Here is a 20,439-nt window from a genome sequence, read left to right as displayed (position 1 = left end):
TCACCATTCTTGTTGTTGTTGTTTTTCTTCTCTGCTGTTCTATTATTAATAATTGAGACCAGTAACGCTAAAATCAGTATATGTCCTGAAGAAAGCGGGAAGTAATGAGATGCCGCTGAAACCGGTTGACAACAGATCCAGGAGTGATGACCTAGATCCCGAGTTCGACACTAACGGACGTGGTAGACACGGCACAGACATAGTAGCATCTTTTTAAGATAAGCAGCCCCAACAAGATTGGTAGCTGTTTTTTGGTTTTAGAAATTCCGTGATTAGTAAAATCAAGGCTTTGAGTACTGTAAGCTACATGGATCCAAGGAGATGACAAAGTAAAAATATCGACCTTGATGATGTTTGCAACATTTTAGCAGACAGGAAAGTAATGAGCAAGGATAAGGATAGACTTCACCTCCTTTTGTGTACTCTTGACAGGTGTAATATTAGTAACCACCGAGGGCGAGCCCCTTACCTGTAGAGAGGGCCAATTAGCGACTATATCGACATTTAGTTAGACATAGGGACTCAGACCATAGGATTAAGTAATTCGAATAAATTGTTTGTCTAAATGGTGTTAAAAAGCAGTCAGACGAAGACAGGATAAGGAAGCCTCTGACTCCGAGTCATTTGTACATTACTGATGAATGACAATGATGAGTCCTGTATTATATTCTTCACAATTATGTGTAGAAAGATAGTATCGATTTTGGAAGCCCTTGGTGTGTACTGAATGGGCGGCGTGGGTGACCACAGTTGCTAGTTGGGGATACCGCCATTTGCCTAACCTGTCTCTATCAGGTAGGAGAGACTGGAGAAATATTCTTGCGATTATGTTGTGGGGACTTTAACGGAGGAACAGGTGTGCGGGGGGTTTGGTTTGTCATTTTGTGTTGAAATGTTGTCTTTGGTACAGCTGTGTAACACGTTAATACATTTTATTTTTAAAAGCTTGTGTTTTGCAACAGTCTCTTAAATGATTTTGAAGTTAAAAACAGAACTATCTACGTGAATCAGTGAAAAATACTGATGTCAAAAGAGCTGGGAAGTGTCCCAAGGAATTATGCTGTTTTGAAAAGCTGGAAGATTTTGAATTGTTGGGAGGCGGGGGAGGAAGGAAACCCCTTGTTGTGTTTTTGTTGAAAGCTGGAAGATTTGAACTCTTGGGCAAGGCAACCCCTGTGTTTTTTCAACTACTTTGAACTTGGGGAATAGGAAGCAGACTACAAGCAAGAGTTAGAAGAAGCTTGGAACCTTATCCTGAACACTATTTATTTTGCTGCTGACATCCCTACACATTGCATACAGTTAGTTGTGAGGGCAAGTATAGGTTTTGGACACAGACAGAAATTTGATTTGGACTTCCTGACACAGACTATCCTTAGTTTTCCTTAGGTAGGGAAATCCCACCTTAGAATAGGGCAAGTTAGGCATTACTCCACCCTCCATTTTGAATTTAATAACACTTTGTTAACAAACTTGAACATGTTGTCTGTGTCAAACTCATGATGCCTTAGCAGTTGTTCATGTATGTTCCATTGTTCTGACATTTGGGACTCATCTTCCAGATCCGATTCATGACATTTATGCAGAGCAAAGGAGCCCACTGTTTTGTCCACTGTTAGGCTCGATAGTCTCTGGATGACACATCTTTAGAGCTGCTGCCCAGTTATAAATACATAAGAGCCAATGGCGGTCCATCAGTACTTTGAACCGCTTTCCAGTGTAAACTGTCTAAAGTTTTTTTGGCACTCTTGTAGTCTTTCTAGTAGCAACACAAGCTCTCCATTATCTTGGCTCCCCTTTGAGTATTAGTGGTTGCCAACTAGCTATTTTTTGGTCAGGGATTTAAGGTGGAAGCTGAAACAATGGCATTAGAGTACAGATCGGTAGACATGGCAAATGAGTAGGGAGATGTCCACCCACTGACTGCCCATGGCCATATTAATCCCCATGGCCGTTCCCACCCAGTTCATGCCCCTCTGACCCAAACGTAAGCCTTACCATCAAACTTTGCACTCAAAGTGCCTGCCAGTGTTTTTTCAAAGCAGTCACTTGAGAGTTCATGACTTAATTTGAGCTTGAGACACCAGGCTACTGGTGTAATAAACATTTATTTACCAGCTCTACCGTCAGCCACTCGATTTATAAGCATTATGCGTGTCCTTCACTGAAGTCCTGTTAAACCAAGCATTGGTAAAGCTAACCGTGTTGGCATTTGTAAAGTATTAGGCTTTTGACAGGCACTGCTATTAGATGCCCAAGTACTCACACCATTTTCTACCTGCCACCATAAATGGCCTGTTACCACCACTATGACAGTGCCTGGCAAATGCCTTTCCCATGCCTACACAACATTTATTATATTTGTAACATGCCGAAAGACCGCAGGCATCAGATCACACAAAAATAAATGAGACAGAAACATTAAAAACACAAGACAGAGGAAAGAAGAAGGCCTATTCAGTGATTGACGAGAGGCAAGGATAAGTTGAACAATGCAGTTTTCAGCAATCTGTGGGAGGAGGACAAATTCTGCTCCTGCCTTATGTTCGGAGATAGTGCATTCCAAACTATGCCTGCCTGAATTGGGAAAGATCAACCTTTTCATTTGTTCTGCTTAAATCTAGGACAGCACAAGAGATTAGTTCTACAGGGTCGCAGGGCCCTTTTCGGTTCATATTTGACAAGTTTTTTCTCAAGATAAACAGGGGCTTTACTGTGAAGACATTTATTTACCAGATTGGCCACCTTAAATTGTATGTGGGGGGCCACTGGCAACCAGTGCATACCTTTCTTAATGTTGGATATGTGAGCTCTGGAGGGAGCATGCTGCACAATGCGGATGGCATCATTTTGTAGGACTTGCAGTCTATTTATGCAGTCTTTATTTACCCCAGCCAAAAGTGTGCTACAATAGTCGATTATTGGTGCAATGATTGCTCAGACTATTGTGGTACAGTTCCTCTCGGACACATAGTTGTGTCGGAGGAGTATAAGGTGGTACTGACAGCTTTTAACTATTTGACTGGTATGTGTGTCTGCCCAAGAGAAGATTCCAAGTGGGTACCTAGGGTTTTCACCTGACAGAGCGTTTGCAGGTTACAACCCTCGATGGTCCAGCTGGTGTACCTGGGATCTAGTTTAGCACATGCCTGAGAGACGCCAACAATTAAGAGCTCTATTCTGTTGGCATTCCCAATGTTTGTTTCAAATGCGATATGGAGTGAGGCTTCTGGGGGGTTTATGAGCTGAGAGTCCCAAAAGTACTTATGGTGAGTAGAATCCATTTTATATATCCCCCAGAATAATAGCACAACTTGTTTTCATTAAGATTCTACGAGTGTTAACATGGATAAAAACTACATGTCTACTAATAATATGCTTTTGGTGTAATCACCGGAATTATTTTAGAATCGTTCAGATGTCCAGTGCCAGCACCGATGGCAGAAAGTTTTAAACCCAGAATTGATAAAAGGCCCATGGACTAAGGAGGAAGATCAAAGGGTAATTAAAATCTTTTTCTGCTTTCATTGTATTTGATGATACAATTTACAAAAATTGAATGACGCATAAATGAACTGTTTTCAGTTTTGAATCACATGGTTAACATTTTATGTAATTTCTTTCTCTCTTTTTCACTCTGGCATGTTTAATAATGGGTGAGGTACATGAGTGACATTTGGAGTGAGAATGTTACAAAGCTGCTTGGTCCTTCAATTTCCCAGTATTTGTGCCGTCTTGTGAGAGTAACATGGGCCTTTCTGTCCATCATTAAACATAATTCATCGTAAGGAGTGAGCGCCAACCTGACACGCTCTCTGATTGCTTTAGCATGCTTCCATCGGTTCCCTTTTCCCTGACCCTGCATCCTGGAGCCTGTGGGCGTTGTATTCCTTATGCTTTGCTGCTGAAGAAAGAAGAGGAGTTCTCCATCATGGGATCTTCAATATAAATCCTATATGCATGGATATTTCTTGACATGACTTCCAAGAGCCACTGACATTTAATTCCCTGTTGGGAACCCCTTACATGATTAATTAATGCACATTATGATTGGATTGTGCTTGTTGTTTGTTAAGAGATTTATTGATTCCAATGCTGAAAGGTGTTTTGCTCTATAATAGGTGACATGCTTTGTTTACGTTCACTGCAGATAGACGGTATCGTTGATCTATCTACTTTGGATTTGAGAAATATAGAGCTTTATTCAGTGTTTTGTGAGTGTTACACTTGCATTTGTTGGGGAAATGGTTAGCTTTTGCTGGAAAATGCACCAAATAATTAGTGTTAGATTTTAAACTAGCCTGGCTCTCTTCTTTAAAAAAGTGCAACTTACTTAGAAATACTGTCACAGCATTTTCACTATAACAACCAACCTCTCAAACATGAATTATTCAACAATTCTGCAGCTTTCTTTTAATTTATGATCATAATAGCTTTTTATTTCAATTGTATGTTAGAGGGACCTTGGAGTCAGTTCTGCTTGGACCATTTCCGTTTGGTTCTGTCTTTTCCATTCAACGTCTTTGTGCCACCAGCCGTCACTTTCTTCCCCTCACTGACTTGTAGTACAGTGAGTGGCTGCTTCTCTGATCCTCTTTCCCAGTCTTCCTAACAACTGACTTCGAACTTTCAGTTCACCAGGTGTAAATTGTGAGTTGGAGGTAATGTGGGATGCGCCAGTATATGTCCGTGAGGAGCATTTTTTCTCGAGGATCCCGTCGATTGGAAATGGGACGCTGCTGGAAGTTTTCTTGCCAGAGAGGTACTTTCCATCTATCTGCATTATTTTGCTGGAAATACCTCCTGTCAGTAGAATTCGTTTCTGATAACAAACCACAGGAAAGCTGAGCTCTATCACTTTCCACCTAAAAAGGATTTCCAAAGTACCAATGCCATGCTTCACTCTAGCTGCCTATGATATGTTTTCATTGTTATAGTTTCCTACTGAGTATGCATTTTTTTAAGGGGGCGTGGGGGGGAGGGGGAACACGTCCCATGGCATTGCCCACAACTGTCTCTTAATCACTTTTCTGAAATAGTCAATTAATTTTTTCTCATTTATTATATACCGTTAATCACTGCGTCTTTACCCGTTTATTAATGGTTTCAATAATAGAACTCCCACATCTGTCTCCTTTCATTAATAGTTTTATGGGGAGGTTGTCCCTGGTAAGGGGACAGGACCAGAGCTTCATGAGCAGCATCAGTTCGTTAAACAATCCCGAGGCGTTTGCGCTCAGCCCCACTCCTCTGTATCTGACCTTCCTTGAGTTTGCTTCCTACCGTAACCTTTCGTCCTGCTCTTTGCATGGACATACTGGAGCCCTGTGTAGAAGCTGCACTTCATTACACTTAATATTTTATTCTGTTCCTGGTGCTGGAACGGGGTGGTTTATATGCAAATTATTCGCAGAGGAGCCAATAACCCCAAATAGTGGCCCACTTAACACAAATACAACACAGGAATCCTTAAATGTTTGCTGGCATGGTACAATGCCTGTTTGGGCAGCCGCCTCGAGGCTTTATCCTCAGCAGGGCATCTGCCTACGGAAAGCCACTCAAACCTGGAAGATTCTTTTGGGTCCCCATCTCATCCCTAATACAACTGCCCGTTCGTGGCCATTTAGGGCTGCTGGTGACCTTCAAAGCTGCTCTTAAGGGTACACTGGTGCTTGCATTGAGGGCTTGCTGCCAGAAGAACTCCCTCCCAGCTCCTCAGTGCTATGGGGAGGCCTTACTGTGGCTCCATGCGCTACACAGACCACAAACATTGTCCACTTTCCATCTAGGGCCAGACATATTTTTTTTTGAAAATTTGGTTTTATTGGAGTTTTACAATTATGACATAATTAAAAAAATAATGCAAACATTAATATATATCAAAGTGGGTCACAAATTTCCACCCCCCCCACCCCACCTCCCACACCCGCCCCCCCCCCATCCCATGCCATGGTTTAATGGTCGATAACAACAGGGTCCAGCACATCATCTGAAGATGCAATGCGAGCATAGGGTTGCTTCCGAAAGAGAGACGGTGCTCAAAAAACAAGGTCCAACATATAAAAGTCACATTTCCTGTAACAATCGATCTCTTCCCACTCCAAAGGGGTTGCCCCGATAGTATTGTTCCCATCAAGAGGACCGTCTGAGATGGTTACTCATACCGCAGGCTATTTTCCTATATTTATCAAAAAATGGCAGCCATAGGGCCTCGATGTTAGATTTGGATTCATCGATCAGGTGGGTCAAATACTCCATATCGTAGATTGCCCGTGTTTTCGCTACCCCCTCCCCCTCCCCAGGAGGTCGGGGTGATTTGCATTTTTGGGCCCAGCACCCACTAGCCGCGACTAGCATGACCTGCAACATGTGGTCATGTTTCACCTTGGGGCCCCCTCAACCTCAATACCGAACAACACCAGCCAGGGGGACAGAGTTCTCACCATTCCGTCTACTCCTCTTATCCATGACAGGACCTCACTCCAGTATGTTTGTGCCACCTGGCTCTTCCACCACATATGGACATAGTCCCCCCTTTTCAACGTGGCATTTCCAGCAGCGGGGGTCGTAACCTTTTCTCATTCTGGTTATCCTCTGTGGGGGGTAGTGCCATTTGTGTATCAACCTCAGGGCCTGGTGGCGGTATTGGGGTGCAGTTGTGGAACGGTGTGCCTGCCTACAGATCTTGGTCCATCTTTTTTCCGTTATGGGGGTGCCCAGGTCCCTCCCCCATTGTACTTGGGAAGATGGGGGGGGTCCCGTGGGGTAGAGAACAGCAAAAAGCTATAAAGCCGCGATATCACCCCCTTGGTAACTTTGTGTGTTATGAGGAATTTCTCAAAATCGGTTAGGTCCCGCCTAAGCGTGTCTCCCCATCTGCTCTCGGTAAGGGCACCCTTGAGCTGTAGACATCGAAAGGGGGAGAGGTTAGGGAGGCCCAGGGCGTCCTTCATGTCACCAAGAGATATAAACACCCCATCCACCCAAAGCTGTCCGGCCCTACAAAGACCCACCTCGTACCATTGCTGGAAGGCTAGTGGTTCGTTGATCCCTTCCCAAAGTGGCAGAGCCCAGATGCAGCTCAAAGGTGAGGGCCACGTTGTGAGCCATCTTAGGGAACCCCCTTCCTTCCAAATGGACCACAGCACTCCCAACACTGGATGTTTCAAAACCCTTCTCGGAATGGATGTCTTGGGGACCTATAGCCACTCGTCCAATGTGACCGGCGAGAAGAGTGTGTTATCCAATGTTACCCATTGTTTCTTTGGGCCAGTCATCAAATGGTCAACAAGGACGTGAAATTGTGACCCCTTATAATAGGTGTTTAGATCGGGGAAATTAACCCCACCCTCATCTTTGGGTCTTATGAGAGTGTCGTAAGCAATTCAATGGGATTTACCGGCCCATAGATAACGGAGGAGGGCCCGCTTGATCTCCAGGAGAAATGGGTTCGGTATCTGGGTTGGCAGCATTTGAAACAGATATAAGAATTTGGGGAGGATTACCATTTTGATGGAGTTGAGGCGAGCCATCCATGAGAGGCCGGATTTTGACCAGCGTCCCAGGTCATGTTTGATCGACCTCCATAGGGGCGGGTAGTTTACCTTAAAGAGATCCCCTAGGTCTGATGGAATTTGGATCCCCAGGTGAGAGAGTCCCTCTATTTGTTTACAAAACGGAAGGTTATCGATGTATTGTCTCTCGGTCTCGTTGAGCTGGCCGGCCGGGAAAGCCACTGATTTATCTACATCTACATTGACCTTGTAGCCTACCAGGGAACCATATCGCTCTAGACTGTTCAACACCTCTGGGACCGATTGGGATGGTTTAGAGAGGTACAGGAGGACATTGTCGGCAAACAGGGTTATTTTGTAGTCAGTTCCTCCTATTTTAACACCCTGGATCTGATTGTTAGTCCTGATTGCTACAGCCCAAGGTTCCATCACCAGGGCGTATATGAGGGGAGAAAATGGGCATCCCTGTCTTGTGCCTCTCTCTAAAGGAAAGGACTTTGACTCTCTTCCATTGACCACCACTTTAGCGGAGGGGCGGGAGTAGAGGGCCGTCATCCAGCCCCGCCACCTGGGTCCCATCCCCAAGGACGACAGAACCCCCTCCATGAAGGCCCAGCACACCCTGTCAAACGCCTTCTCCGCGTCTAGAGACAGGAGAAGGGCACAGTCAGATTTCACTCCATTTGAGCTCAGTATGTGTAGGGTTTTGTGCATGCTATCTGCTCCTTGTCTATTTACTACAAAGCCTACCTGATCGGGATGGATCAGCCGGGGGAGACACTTTTCTAAACGTGTCGCCAGGATCCTGGTGAAGATCTTGGCATCTGTGTTCAGGAGCGAGATGGGCCTATATGAGCCACACTCCACTGGGTCTCTGCCCGGCTTAGGGATAACCGTGATTATGGCCTGCAGGAATGTCGGTGGAATGGTTTCTAAGGTTTGGATTTGGTTAAATAATTTGGTCAGTGGTTGGGTTAGTTCGGACTGGAATTGTTTATAGAAATCCGCTGTGTACCCATCTTCCCCCGGGGTCTTGCTTATTTTAAGCTTTTTGATGGCCTCTTCCACCTCCTCCTCCGTTAACACCTTGTCCAGTGTCTCCCTCTCTAGGCCTGTGAGCTTGGGGGTGGTCTTCAAGATATTTTCGAATTTCATCCAGTGATTCACCCTCTTGTTCAGTGTAAAGGGCCCTATAGAAGGCGGCGAATGATTCGGATATGAGTTCGGTTTTTATCTGGGTGTTAACCGCCCCGTCCTTGACCTTTTCTATGTGTCTGCCCGCCCTGTTTCCCCTCAGCCTATGTGCCAGAAGAGTTCCAACCCTGTCGCCCCTCTCATAGTATCTCTGCTATATGTATCTCATTTTTTTAACTACCTCTCCAATCAGGATTGTATGCAGAGCTTGTCTCTTCTCTCTCATTTCACTCAGGAGTTTTTCGCGGTCTATGTTTCCCTTGGTGAGCTGTGCCCTCATGGGCCGCAGGTCTTCCCGGAGTCTGGATTCTATCAGGGCCCTCTCTCGCTTCTTGCTAGAAACCTCTGTGATAAGGAGACCCCTGAAGGTGGCCTTCGCTGCCTCCCAGACTGAAACCATTGGGACTTCCCCTGTGTCGTTCGATAAGAAGAAGGCTTTTATTTTGTTCCTAAGGAATTCCCTAAACACCTGGTCCCTCATGAGGGTATCATTACAGCGCCACCTATGTGATTTCACGGTGCCTTGCAACCGCCATTCCATAACGAGGAGCTTGTGATCTGACCAGGCCACAGATTCAACTGTAGGGTTTCCAACCTCTCCCCCTCCCTCCTCCGAAACCAGCAGCAAGTCAATTCTAGTGTATGTTTGGTGGGGAGGGGAGAAGAATGTGTAACCCCCAGGGGTTTGCCAGCATTTGCGCCATACATCAACCCAGTAGTACTCTTGTAGGAGGTCCCTCAAGGCGAGATTATCTTTTGTGGGGGCTTTTGGTCCCGTCCCTTTGGCCGACCACCAGTCAGTCAAGATGGGGGTCTGTAATGAGATTGAAGTCTCCGCCCAGGATTGTGGCTTCCTCGGCCCACCCGTCCATGACCCCAAGAACCTTGCGGATAAACTTGACTTGGCCGGCGTTGGGCACTTATATTGTGGCTAGTGTGACTCGTGTGCCCTGGGCTGACCCTTTGATCGCAAGAAATCTGCCTCCAAAGCCCCTTTTCGTCTCTACATCGGTGAGATGCAGCGATTTTCTCAAGAGGATACCCACTCCCTCCTTCTTAGAGGATTTGTGCGAGGCCCAGAAGTTTCTGCCTATCTCCTTTCCTTTGATCGTTGACTCGGCCCCCCTTCTATAGTGGGTTTCTTGTAGGAAGAGGGCCAGAAATTTCTGTTTGCGGAATAAGTTACTTCTGAGAGACCACTTGTTTTGCGAGTTGAGACCCTTAACGTTGAGCGTACCGATCCGACCTTCAACCATGGTTGTCGCTATCCTTGCCCTGTGACGCCTCAGTGAGTGCCCCCGTTATCTGTTGACTTGAACCCCAGAGCCATGGCATGGCGTTCCCGATTTCTTTCCCCTCCCCCCTCCCCGGTTCCCCATTTCCCTTACCCGTTTTGGTAGGCGTCCGTCTCCATCGCCTGACATACATCGGGTTTAGTCAACGAACCACCAGGGCCTCTGCCTGGGCCCCGAGAGATAAATAGTGTGGATCGTACCCTCCAGGTTATACCTATAGGAACATTTTACAGGTTTAGTCGGAGTCCAATCCCTCTACAAGACCTCCCCCACCCCAGTCCTCTCTACTCCTGCTGAGTGTCTCATAGGGGCTGGGTCCAACCGTGAACTAGCTTCCAGTGTGAGTTGGGGGGGTCTTCGAAGGTCTCGGGGGATGCACCCGGCCACCCTCCGACAACCGAGAACACCACTCTGTGTTTCAGACAGGTGGGACCCGAAATCTTCAACCCTCAATTTCGGCATAAGCCACGCCAACCGTGGCAACATCACAATACAACATAACACGCCCCCAAACATGAAGGGGCCCATGAGGGCCCTGCGGTCAAATGCAATACAACACAACAACATCACATTTCTTAACTTTCTCCTCTTCCCTTTCAATCACTCAGATCCATCGCGCATGCCTTGGTATCAGCAAAAGTGGAACAAATGTTTCTCCTCAAATCGCCGGCGGCCGCGGGGGGCGAGTGAGCGAAGAACCACAACAGATCGGCACTGCATTCCTTTTCTTTTCTCCTCTGTCTCATAATCATGCGGATCCTCCACGTCCCTCCGAGGGGTGCCTGGTTTTTCTGAATTTCCGGGTGCCCTTCACTTTGTGTTTCCCCTGGCTAAGGTCAGGGCCCCTTGGGGCCCGGCTCAGGCCTCTGTCGGATCCGCCGTTCTCCCCCGAGGGCCCCAGGGGGACCCCGATCAGTTCGTCAATGCCTCTTTGGATGTCTTCTTCTGTAACGAGCTGAAAGTTTTCCCCTTGCCACTCAAAGGATAGGTAGAATGGGTGTCCCCAGCGGTACCGGACCCCCTTCTCCTGCAGCCACCTAGTGATCGGACCGCATTTTTTCCTCATTTGTAGCGTGAGGGCGGATAGGTCCTGGTAGATTGCCACCCTGGAGTTGTCGAATTGTATCTCTCTTAGGGTTCTAGCTCTTTCAAGTATTTTTGCTTTGTCTCTGTAATAGTGGAACTTCGCAAGCACGGAGCGTGGGCCCCTACCGCCTCCGCCAGCTCGATGAACCCTATCAATCACAATGGTTTCTCCGGAGTCATTTCCCAAGACAATCCTAATGATCTCCTGCACTTTGCCCTCCAGGCCGGTCTGGGTCTCCCCCTCCACCTCCGTCAGGCCGAAGAATCGCAGGTTACATCTCCGTTCACGATTTTCCATGTCGTCCACTTTGAAGCGGAGCTCCCTCTCGCGCCGCTGCATCTCTTTAAACCTTGCCTCCATCTGAGCCTCCAGGAAGACGGTGGATGCCTGGTTATTCTCTACCCCCAGAAATACACAAGGGACAGAACTAGTAGACAGGGTTAAGGATGACGAAGTGCACAAGCAATTTTTAACTTGGTTTAAATTCCCAAGATTTTTTGTTTATTTTATTCCAGCATAAATGCTAAATCTAAAAGCATATTAAACATTACTTACAACACTATGGCCCATTCGTTTTACCATTCATTCACATTCATACAATTCTCATCAATCTTTCATTCCACAATTCATTTTTTAGAAAATTGGTTTATAAAAAACAGTTGGCATCTGCTATATCTCGATGTGATTATAATTCATTATAAAATATCCCCATACATTTGGGGTATCACAACAGTCTGTGTTCTCTTATTCACACAGATCCACGTTGACACGTGTTTCAGTTGCTCTCTGCGAGCATCACCATTGGTACTCTCTCTGTACGGCAACCTTCTTCAGGACAAAACAACCCATTTTTCAAGCACAAATATTGGCATGGGCCACACCATCTATAAAAATACATAAAACACCAAATGAATATAGTGCACTGTCGTCAATCCTTTTCACATTATTTGATTACATATTAATATGGTGTGCTATAGACTATCATCCCACTCACCTCCTATCCAATGGAGTCAGGAGGGGCAGGATGTAGTATTCAATTTCAATACAATGTAGTTAGAATCTCGGGATGTAGTATTCAATTTCAATACATCATGGTTGGAATCTGGAGGATGAATGTCCTCTGATCTAAAGAGTTAAGGCATATATCTGTTACCATCTATTATAGCCAATTCATTAGATCATAAAGGCCAAATAGTTTATATATTTTAACACATTGCGGTTGTTACCCATAGATGTAAAGAGGGCTCTGTCACTCACTCAAAAAAATGGAAACAGCCGTGGATTGCAATGTTGATTTATATTTGCTGAAGCAAGTGGTTTATATTGCCCAGGCTTCCCTTCTTTCCACAGGCTTGTTTTTGGTTCACAGGCACGTGAGTCTGTAAAAATATAAATATAAAGAGCTTAATTAGTTATATAAGCTCATTCTGACCAGCTTCACGTTTAGACATTGTCCCTGTAAAATGTATTTCAAAAAGCACTGGTGCTCCCAATCATCAGAGTAAAAGGTGAGCACACGCATTTAGTAGATGGTTCTCACGCGCGCTAAGAGCACATGGATCTCTAATATTTCGATCATGGAGCAGTCTATGTAGTTGATTGGGGAACATCACACTGTAGTTATCCCCATCATTACTCATATTCAGTCATTGGGGAGTTGATTCCTCTTATTCTTAGTTTGTAACTAGGGCACAGGCCCTCTCATATTAAGAACCGCATAATTGCCACTCTTGCATTATTTTAACTAATCATATCCAGCGGCTGTTACATCTATTCCAGCTTACCTGACTCTCGCCGTCCGGGGAATTTGTCTACCGGGTGCGCCGCAGCGTTCAAGTCGCAGCCGGCAAGTACGCGCTAAACAAAAAGCCACGCCTCCGCGTGTTCGTGTTCATAGAAAGAGGACTACGGAGCATACGCGTACGTGAGGGAGATTCTCCTCACTTCCCGAATTTTACGTCAACTCCTCATTTTGCGTATTTTATTTATTTTACTTCATTTTGCTTTCGGCCGTCCCATTCTGATATGATAAAATTCTCTAACAGTTATTATTTGCCGGGGGCACGGGTTTATAACGCCTCTATGTAGGTCATAGAGATCAAAAAAAGGACTATTCATCTGTCACCTGCCAAATATTGTCATTGCCTTCATACTGTGGACACACACGTTCCACTTTTGAACATACAGTTAGTTTGAGTATGGGTGCGTACAAATGTAGAAAATGTAAAAAAACGAATATTGAAAAAACAAAACCAGAAATGCAACAGTCAATATCGCATCTCTCAGGTGCACTTAAGATGTGGCATGGGGAGTGTTCTCCTGAACTCCTTATTCTTAATTCCTTATCTGCAGAATATTTTACATATTTGTAATTGGGTGGTTCCACTCCACTGCTAGATTCAAACCTTGTTTGACTGTATCTAGAGTATGTATCCAGCGTTGTTCCTTTTGGTGTAGAAGGGTGCCCTCGTGTGTGCGACTACTTATAATCCAATCAGCAACCAGATTAAGAAGATAGAAGTAAGAACGGTTTTTGAATACAGACAAGTGAAATGGCAACTTAAAACACATACCAACTGTAAAACTAAGAATGCCATTTATGTAATTAGATGTCCTTGTGACCTATTATATATAGGTAAGACTACCAGGGAGGTACGACAGCGCATCTCGGAACACAGATCATGCATAAGGAATAAAGTGGCGGACAAGCCGCTTGTGGCACATTTTTGGAGATATGGGCACAAAGACACAGACCTTACTTGGTTTGTGTTACAAATAATAAAACCCTCCAAGAGAGGTGGCGACATGGGCACCCTTCTACACCAAAAGGAACAACGCTGGATACATACTCTAGATACAGTCAAACAAGGTTTGAATCTAGCAGTGGAGTGGAACCACCTAATTACAAATATGTAAAATATTCTGCAGGTGGCACCGGATAAGGAATTAAGAATAAGGAGTTCAGGAGAACACTCCCCATGCCACATCTTAAGTGCACCTGAGAGATGCGATATTGACTGTTGCATTTCTGGTTTTGTTTTTTTCAATATTTGTTTTTTTACATTTTCTACATTTGTACGCACCCATACTCAAACTAACTATGTTCAAAAGTGGAACGTGTGTGTCCACAGTATGAAGGCAATGAAAATATTTGGCAGGTGACAGATGAATAGTCCTTTTTTGATCTCTATGACCTACATAGAGGCGTTATAAACCTGTGCCCCCGGCGAATAATAACTGTTAGAGAATTTTATCATATCAGAATGGGACGGCCGAAAGCAAAATGAAGTAAAATAAATAAAATACGCAAAATGAGGAGTTGACGTAAAATTCGGGAAGTGAGGAGAATCTCCCTCACGTACGCGTATGCTCCGTAGTCCTCTTTCTATGAACACGAACACGCGGAGGCATGGCTTTTTGTTTAGCGCGTACTTGCCGGCTGCGACTTGAACGCTGCGGCGCACCCGGTAGACAAATTCCCTGGACGGCGAGAGTCAGGTAAGCTGGAATAGATGTAACAGTCGCTGGATATGATTAGTTAAAATAATGCAAGAGTGGCAATTATGCGGTTCTTAATATGAGAGGGCCTGTGCCCTAGTTACAAACTAAGAATAAGAGGAATCAACTCCCCAATGACTGAATATGAGTAATCATGGGGATAACTACAGTGTGATGTTCCCCAATCAACTACATAGACTGCATGATGATCGAAATATTACAGATCCATGCGCTCTTAGCGTGCGTGAGAACCATCTACTAAATGCGTGTGCTCACCTTTTACTCTGATGATTGGGAGCACCAGTGCTTTTTGAAATACATTTTACAGGGTCAATGTCTAAACGTGAAGCTGGTCTGAATGAGTTTATATAACTAATTAAGCTCTTTATATTTATATTTTTACAGACTCACGTGCCTGTGAACCAAAAACAAGTCTGTGGAAAGAAGGGAAGCCTGGGCAATATAAACCACTTGCTTCAGCAAATATAAATCAACATTGCAATCCACGGCTGTTTCCATTTTTTTGAGTGAGTGACAGAGCCCTCTTTAAATCTATGGGTAACAACCGTAATGTGTTAAAATATATAAACTATTTGGCTTTTATGACCTAATGAATTGGCTATAATAGATGGTAACAGATATATGCCTTAACTCTTTAGATCAGAGGACATTCATCCTCCAGATTCCAACCATGATGCATTGAAATTGAATACTACATCCCGAGATTCTAACTACGTTGTATTGAAATTGAATACTACATCCTGCCCCTCCTGACTCCATTGGATAGGAGGTGAGTGGGATGATAGTCTATAGCACACCATATTAATATGTAATCAAATAATGTGAAAAGGATTGACGACAGTGCACTATATTCATTTGGTGTTTTATGTATTTTTATAGATGGTGTGGCCCATGCCAATATTTGTGCTTGAAAAATGGGTTGTTTTGTCCTGAAGAAGGTTGCCGTACAGAGAGAGTACAATGGTGATGCTCGCAGAGAGCAACTGAAACACGTGTCGATGTGGATCTGTGTGAATAAGAGAACACAGACTGTTGTGATACCCCAAATGTGTGGGGATAGTTTATAATGAATTATAATCACATTGAGATATAGCAGATGCCAACTGTTTTTTATAAACCATTTTTCTAAAAAATGAATTGTGGAATGAAAGATTGATGAGAATTGTATGAATGTGAATGAATGGTAAAACGAATGGGCCATAGTGTTGTAAGTAATGTTTAATATGCTTTTAGATATAGCATTTATGCTGGAATAAAATAAACAAAAAATCTTAGGAATTTAAACCAAGTTAAAAATTGCTTGTGCACTTCGTCATCCTTAACCCTGTCTACTAGTTCTGTCCCTTGTGTATTTCTGATTGATTGACCTGTAGAACTAGGGACGTTAAAACAAGTACCCCTTTTATTTTGTTTTCTCTACCCCCTCCATTCTGTCCTCCAACGTGGAGACCTTGGCGGTGAGGTCGGCCAGCTTGGCTCCCATGTCCGTTCTCATCCCCCTGATTTTGTCTAGGATTGTCTGGATATTGTTCTGCATGGTGTTCATGTCGGGGGTTGGCGTGGGTGGGGGGTTGATCTCCATCTCTTGTTTTTGGAGTGTGAATTGGTATCTTGCCAGGGTTTCTTTCCAACTCATGGGGTGTCTCCCCCTCTAGATCTTCGTGGTTCCTCGAGGTCTCCCCCCGGGGTTCGGGGAGATGGTCCCCCGGTTCCGTGCCAACTCCGATGAGGTGTGGTGGTTAGGACGGACGGGTCGTGCCCCAACCGCCTCCCCCGACAGCCACTACTCACGGTTGCTCCGACGTGGGGCCGGTGGGTGTGTTCAAAGGTCGCCGGGGTGGTAGTCGCTGTGGATGGCGAGTAGTAGGCCCATCAATAGGGTGTCGAACCCCACGATGGGCCCCGGCGCTTCACAGAGGGGCCCAGGCGCGCTCTTGCGTCGGCCCGGGCCAGTTAGGTGTAGGCCTCTAAGGGTTGTGTCGCAGCAGCAGCCGGGACGAGTCCTTATGGTAGTTGTTGCGAAGATGTTCCCCAACGCCTGGGGGGCGAGGAGAGGAAGGGGCCCGGGCGCGCTCCTGCGACGGCCCGGGTCGAGATACACAGACGTGTGTGCGGCAGGCCGGGGTCCAGCCGTGGAGGCCTGGGGCATACTGACGTCCAAAACCGCCGCGGCGGGAGCCGAAGGTGGGCTCGTTTGGGGAGGCCCCCGCTGACGTGTGCCCCGGTTTCCGAGGGGCTCCCACGGGTCTTCAGTGATGCTGGCAGAGGCGCAGGGTGTCGATTCCTCAGATTGATCCCGGCGCGGCGCTTCACCTCGTGCGGAGAGGAGGGGCCCGGCCACGGAGCTTCACCTCGTGCGTGGCACGGGCTTGGAGGGGGGAGGGGGAGCGCAGAAGCTCCAAGTCAAATATCTCGGGACCCGGGCACCCCCAAAGCTCTGGAAGGTATCTCCGGAGTCCCCAGGAGTTCCCCCACCTGGATTCAGCCTTTATAGGAGGATAACGTTCCTTTTATCGCAGTTTACTCCACAAATCACTCAGGGCTTCAGGGGAGCCGAACGATCAGGCAGCCATCCGGCCAGACATATTTACTTGATTATCTCTCTTTGTCCCTTGCATTTGGTTACCAACAACATTCACCTCCATTTGTATTGCCCATCTCCCATTCCACTCTCCTAGCTGGTTTAGCATGGGACAGAAGGAGGGAAATGTTGCATCACTGATCTGATTAGAGGGCACACACACAACAGCTGCACATATAGGGGTGAGTGTGGGTATTTGTACTTCCTGGTGCCTTTTGGTGCCATAACATGGGGCTCACAACCTTGGTGTTAGACCATTTTGGTGGTAGCTTGGTGACAGGTGTATTTTGAAAGGAATATATATTTCTGATGCTTGTAACTGCTTAGAATCACATGCTGTGCATACTGTGCATATAGTCTGACATCTGGTGTCAATTGCAGAGTATTACATTTTTTTTTCCAAGATCGAAAAGGGACGTCAACCTGGGTGTGACTGAAACACTATCCCTAACGTGACGTGTAGTCTACCCAAGATCCTGCACGTGTTGAGGTTCCCCAGAGTTTTTTTTCCACCATTCTGGTTGGTTGCTTAATGTGGAGCTCGTGTTTCGAGAACTTATTGCTATTACCTGCATCTTTGGCACGTTCATCGACGGCCTACTCGACGACTGCTCAACAAACCTCTTCGAAAGCTGTTGCTGTTTTGCCATTTTTTAACCTTTGCTGCCTCCGGTGACTCCTCGGCTGTTCTCGGCCTTGGCTTTCAGGCTTCTGCCTTACGGTAGGGAGTGTCAGGACCCGTTTTCTCTAGACACTTCTCTCTGAGGATGCCTTTTCTTTTCTTTGCCTCCTCTTCCTTTTCTCGTCTGGCTGCTTTTCCAGGCTATTATGGAGCAAACTCCTTTTAAGTTTTGCCCTTCCCAAGATTTTTGGTGGCTGGGAATGGACTACGATATTGAGACATTTTTGAAGGAGTGTGAGGCATGCAAGGACAGTGATAAGTTGCTGAGTACCAGAGTGCATTCTATGAAGATGGTGGAGCCTCCCAGTTCAGTCTGGATTGTGGTGGCCATAGATATTGTGGGTCCCATATCTATCAGGGGATCCCGAAGTGTGTATCTGGTTGTGATGGTAGACCTCTTGTCAAAGTGTCCGGAGTTGTGCATTGTGAGGGACATAAGTTCCCACAGGATTATAACATTTTTGGAGTCAGTATTCTGGAGAGAGGGGTTTCCCAGGAAGATAGTGTCAGTTAATGGACCTCAATTTGTGGGAAAGGAGATGGAAGTGTTTTTGGAAGATAACGGAATTGGTCATTCCACAACAGCCCTGTATAATCCCAAAGGGAATGCCACAATAGATTGATTTAACAGGACGTTGATGGAAGTAATCAACATTGCTGGAGCGACAGGAGGAGATTGGGAGCAGGCGGTAATGGAATGGGTGGTGCAACATAGAATTGCACGACACCAGGTGACGGGAGTTTCTCCATTTGAGGCCTAGAGGAAGAGGGTACCGAATTCTAGGTTGCATCCAGGATGGATGAAGACATTTGTGACACCGGTGAAGGTACTATGCAATAGAATGTGAAATGTGTGAAGGAGATCTAAGGAAAGGTATGATGAGAAGAACCGTGTATGCCTCATATTTTGATTTGCTTTGTACGGCCTCATACTTACCTGACTCCTTTGTGGGGCGCCAGGTAGTAAGGACTGCCATTAGCCTCGTTACTTTACTTAAACATTCCATCCTGTGCACTCATTCTCGCACACGGTTGAATTGTAGTTCTTACGAACTACAACTCCCAGCTTACCTGGACCTCTTCATCCCACTGGTGGCGCGTTAGCGCCAGCGCATATGCAGAGGCCGGTTGTCGCTGGTTTGCGTCCGGCTTGCTTCCTGCGTCTCTGCTTCCCCTAGTCGCAGTCTTCTGTGTCTAGGTAAGTCTTGAAGTTGTCTCTCGGTCAGTTCCTGCCAGGCGCAGTTAACTCCTGAGCCCATATTAGATCCTGACATGTGCCTCGAACAAAATAATCTTTGTGCAACATCCATAACAGCCCGGACACATGGACTAATGCCGCCCTCACTCCCACGAGGGGCACCACCAAAGATGGCTCTTCTGGCCCCCCACTTGCTCTCTCCTTGCTCAGCACACGCTCCCTTATGTTACATGGGGTTGAGGTGGAAGATCTTCTTTCACAGTCTAATTGCAACTTTCTTGCTATTACTGAGTGCTGGGTCAGTGACTCTACCCCCACCGAAGCCACATTTTCAGTCACCCCTGGCTACGAGATACTTCAGGCTGACTGTGTAAACTCGAGGGGAGGGGGCGTTGCCTTGTTATTCAAGGCCAAGTTTCAGTGCCACCTGTCACCTCATGACCCCCCGGAAGACTGTGAATCACTAGTGGCCAAACTAAGAATTAACGACAACACCTCTCTTACCATTATTGTTATTTGCAGGCCTCCCAGACCTCTCCTATCGTTTGAGGAACAACTCCTACACCGTCTTAACAAAACATCAAATACAAATACACCGGTTGTACTGATGGGGGACTTCAATCTCAGGGCCAACGTGGCTACGGATAAAGCTGCCCGGTCACTGCTTGCAGCACTTTACACCATTGGGTTTGTCCAACAAGTTAAACAGCCTACCCACATAGGAGGCCATACCTTAGATTGGATTCTATTACATCAGTTCTCAGTCTCTACTCCTATCTCTTTTCGTCCTTGGTCCGATCATTCTTTTCTGACTCTTCTTGTTAATCTCACGGTATCTCCGCCTAGAGTCGATATCCTCCCTAGACAGCTTATCAAGACTAGAAGCCTAAAAAAACTCACCACCACTCTCTTGCTCTGAGTCTTAAATTGGGTCATCTTGAAGACTATAACGGAGCATCGGATCTCGCTGCCCATCTTACAAACACCCTCGTTGCAGTTATGGACGACCTAGCGCCCATCACCACTAGGTGTGTAAAGGTCGAAACCCTTGCCCACCATTGGTTATATTATGATATTCTGACCCTGAGACATTTTAGGAGAGCCACTGAACGTGTGTGGCGGAAAAAGCCCTCACCAGCTACCTCAGCCTTTTACAAACTAGCAGTGAAGAACTTCAAGGCAGCTGTGATCCAAGCCAAATCTTCCTATTACAATACGAAAATTCTACAGCCCAAATCTGATTCCAAGGATTTATTTGCCATCCTGAGGGACTTTAAAAGCAAACCTTACACTAAAGCTGTACTGCCCAAGGATCCAACCTGGTGCCAAGCAATCCATGACAAATTTACTGCTAAAGTTGCTTCCCATC

At 45.9% G+C, this 20,439-nt stretch overlaps 1 protein-coding gene across 1 annotated transcript in view; it reads left to right on the top strand.

Annotated features, from left to right (window-relative positions):
- The window catches only part of MYBL1 (MYB proto-oncogene like 1), an 898,417-nt gene that overhangs the window by 288,599 nt on the left and 589,379 nt on the right, over nucleotides 1-20,439 (top strand). The window contains exon 4 of the mRNA XM_069621133.1: nucleotides 3,409-3,501. Within this exon, the coding sequence (XP_069477234.1) occupies nucleotides 3,409-3,501 (93 nt within the window). The remainder of the gene's footprint in view (nucleotides 1-3,408; nucleotides 3,502-20,439) is intronic.

The sequence above is a fragment of the Ambystoma mexicanum genome, chromosome 5q (genome assembly GCF_040938575.1).
Source record: "Ambystoma mexicanum isolate Mex_15411 chromosome 5q, UKY_AmexF1_1, whole genome shotgun sequence".
Taxonomy (NCBI): domain Eukaryota; kingdom Metazoa; phylum Chordata; class Amphibia; order Caudata; family Ambystomatidae; genus Ambystoma; species Ambystoma mexicanum.
Note: the sequence above shows the minus strand (reverse complement) of the source record. Positions and strands in the feature narration are given on the sequence as shown.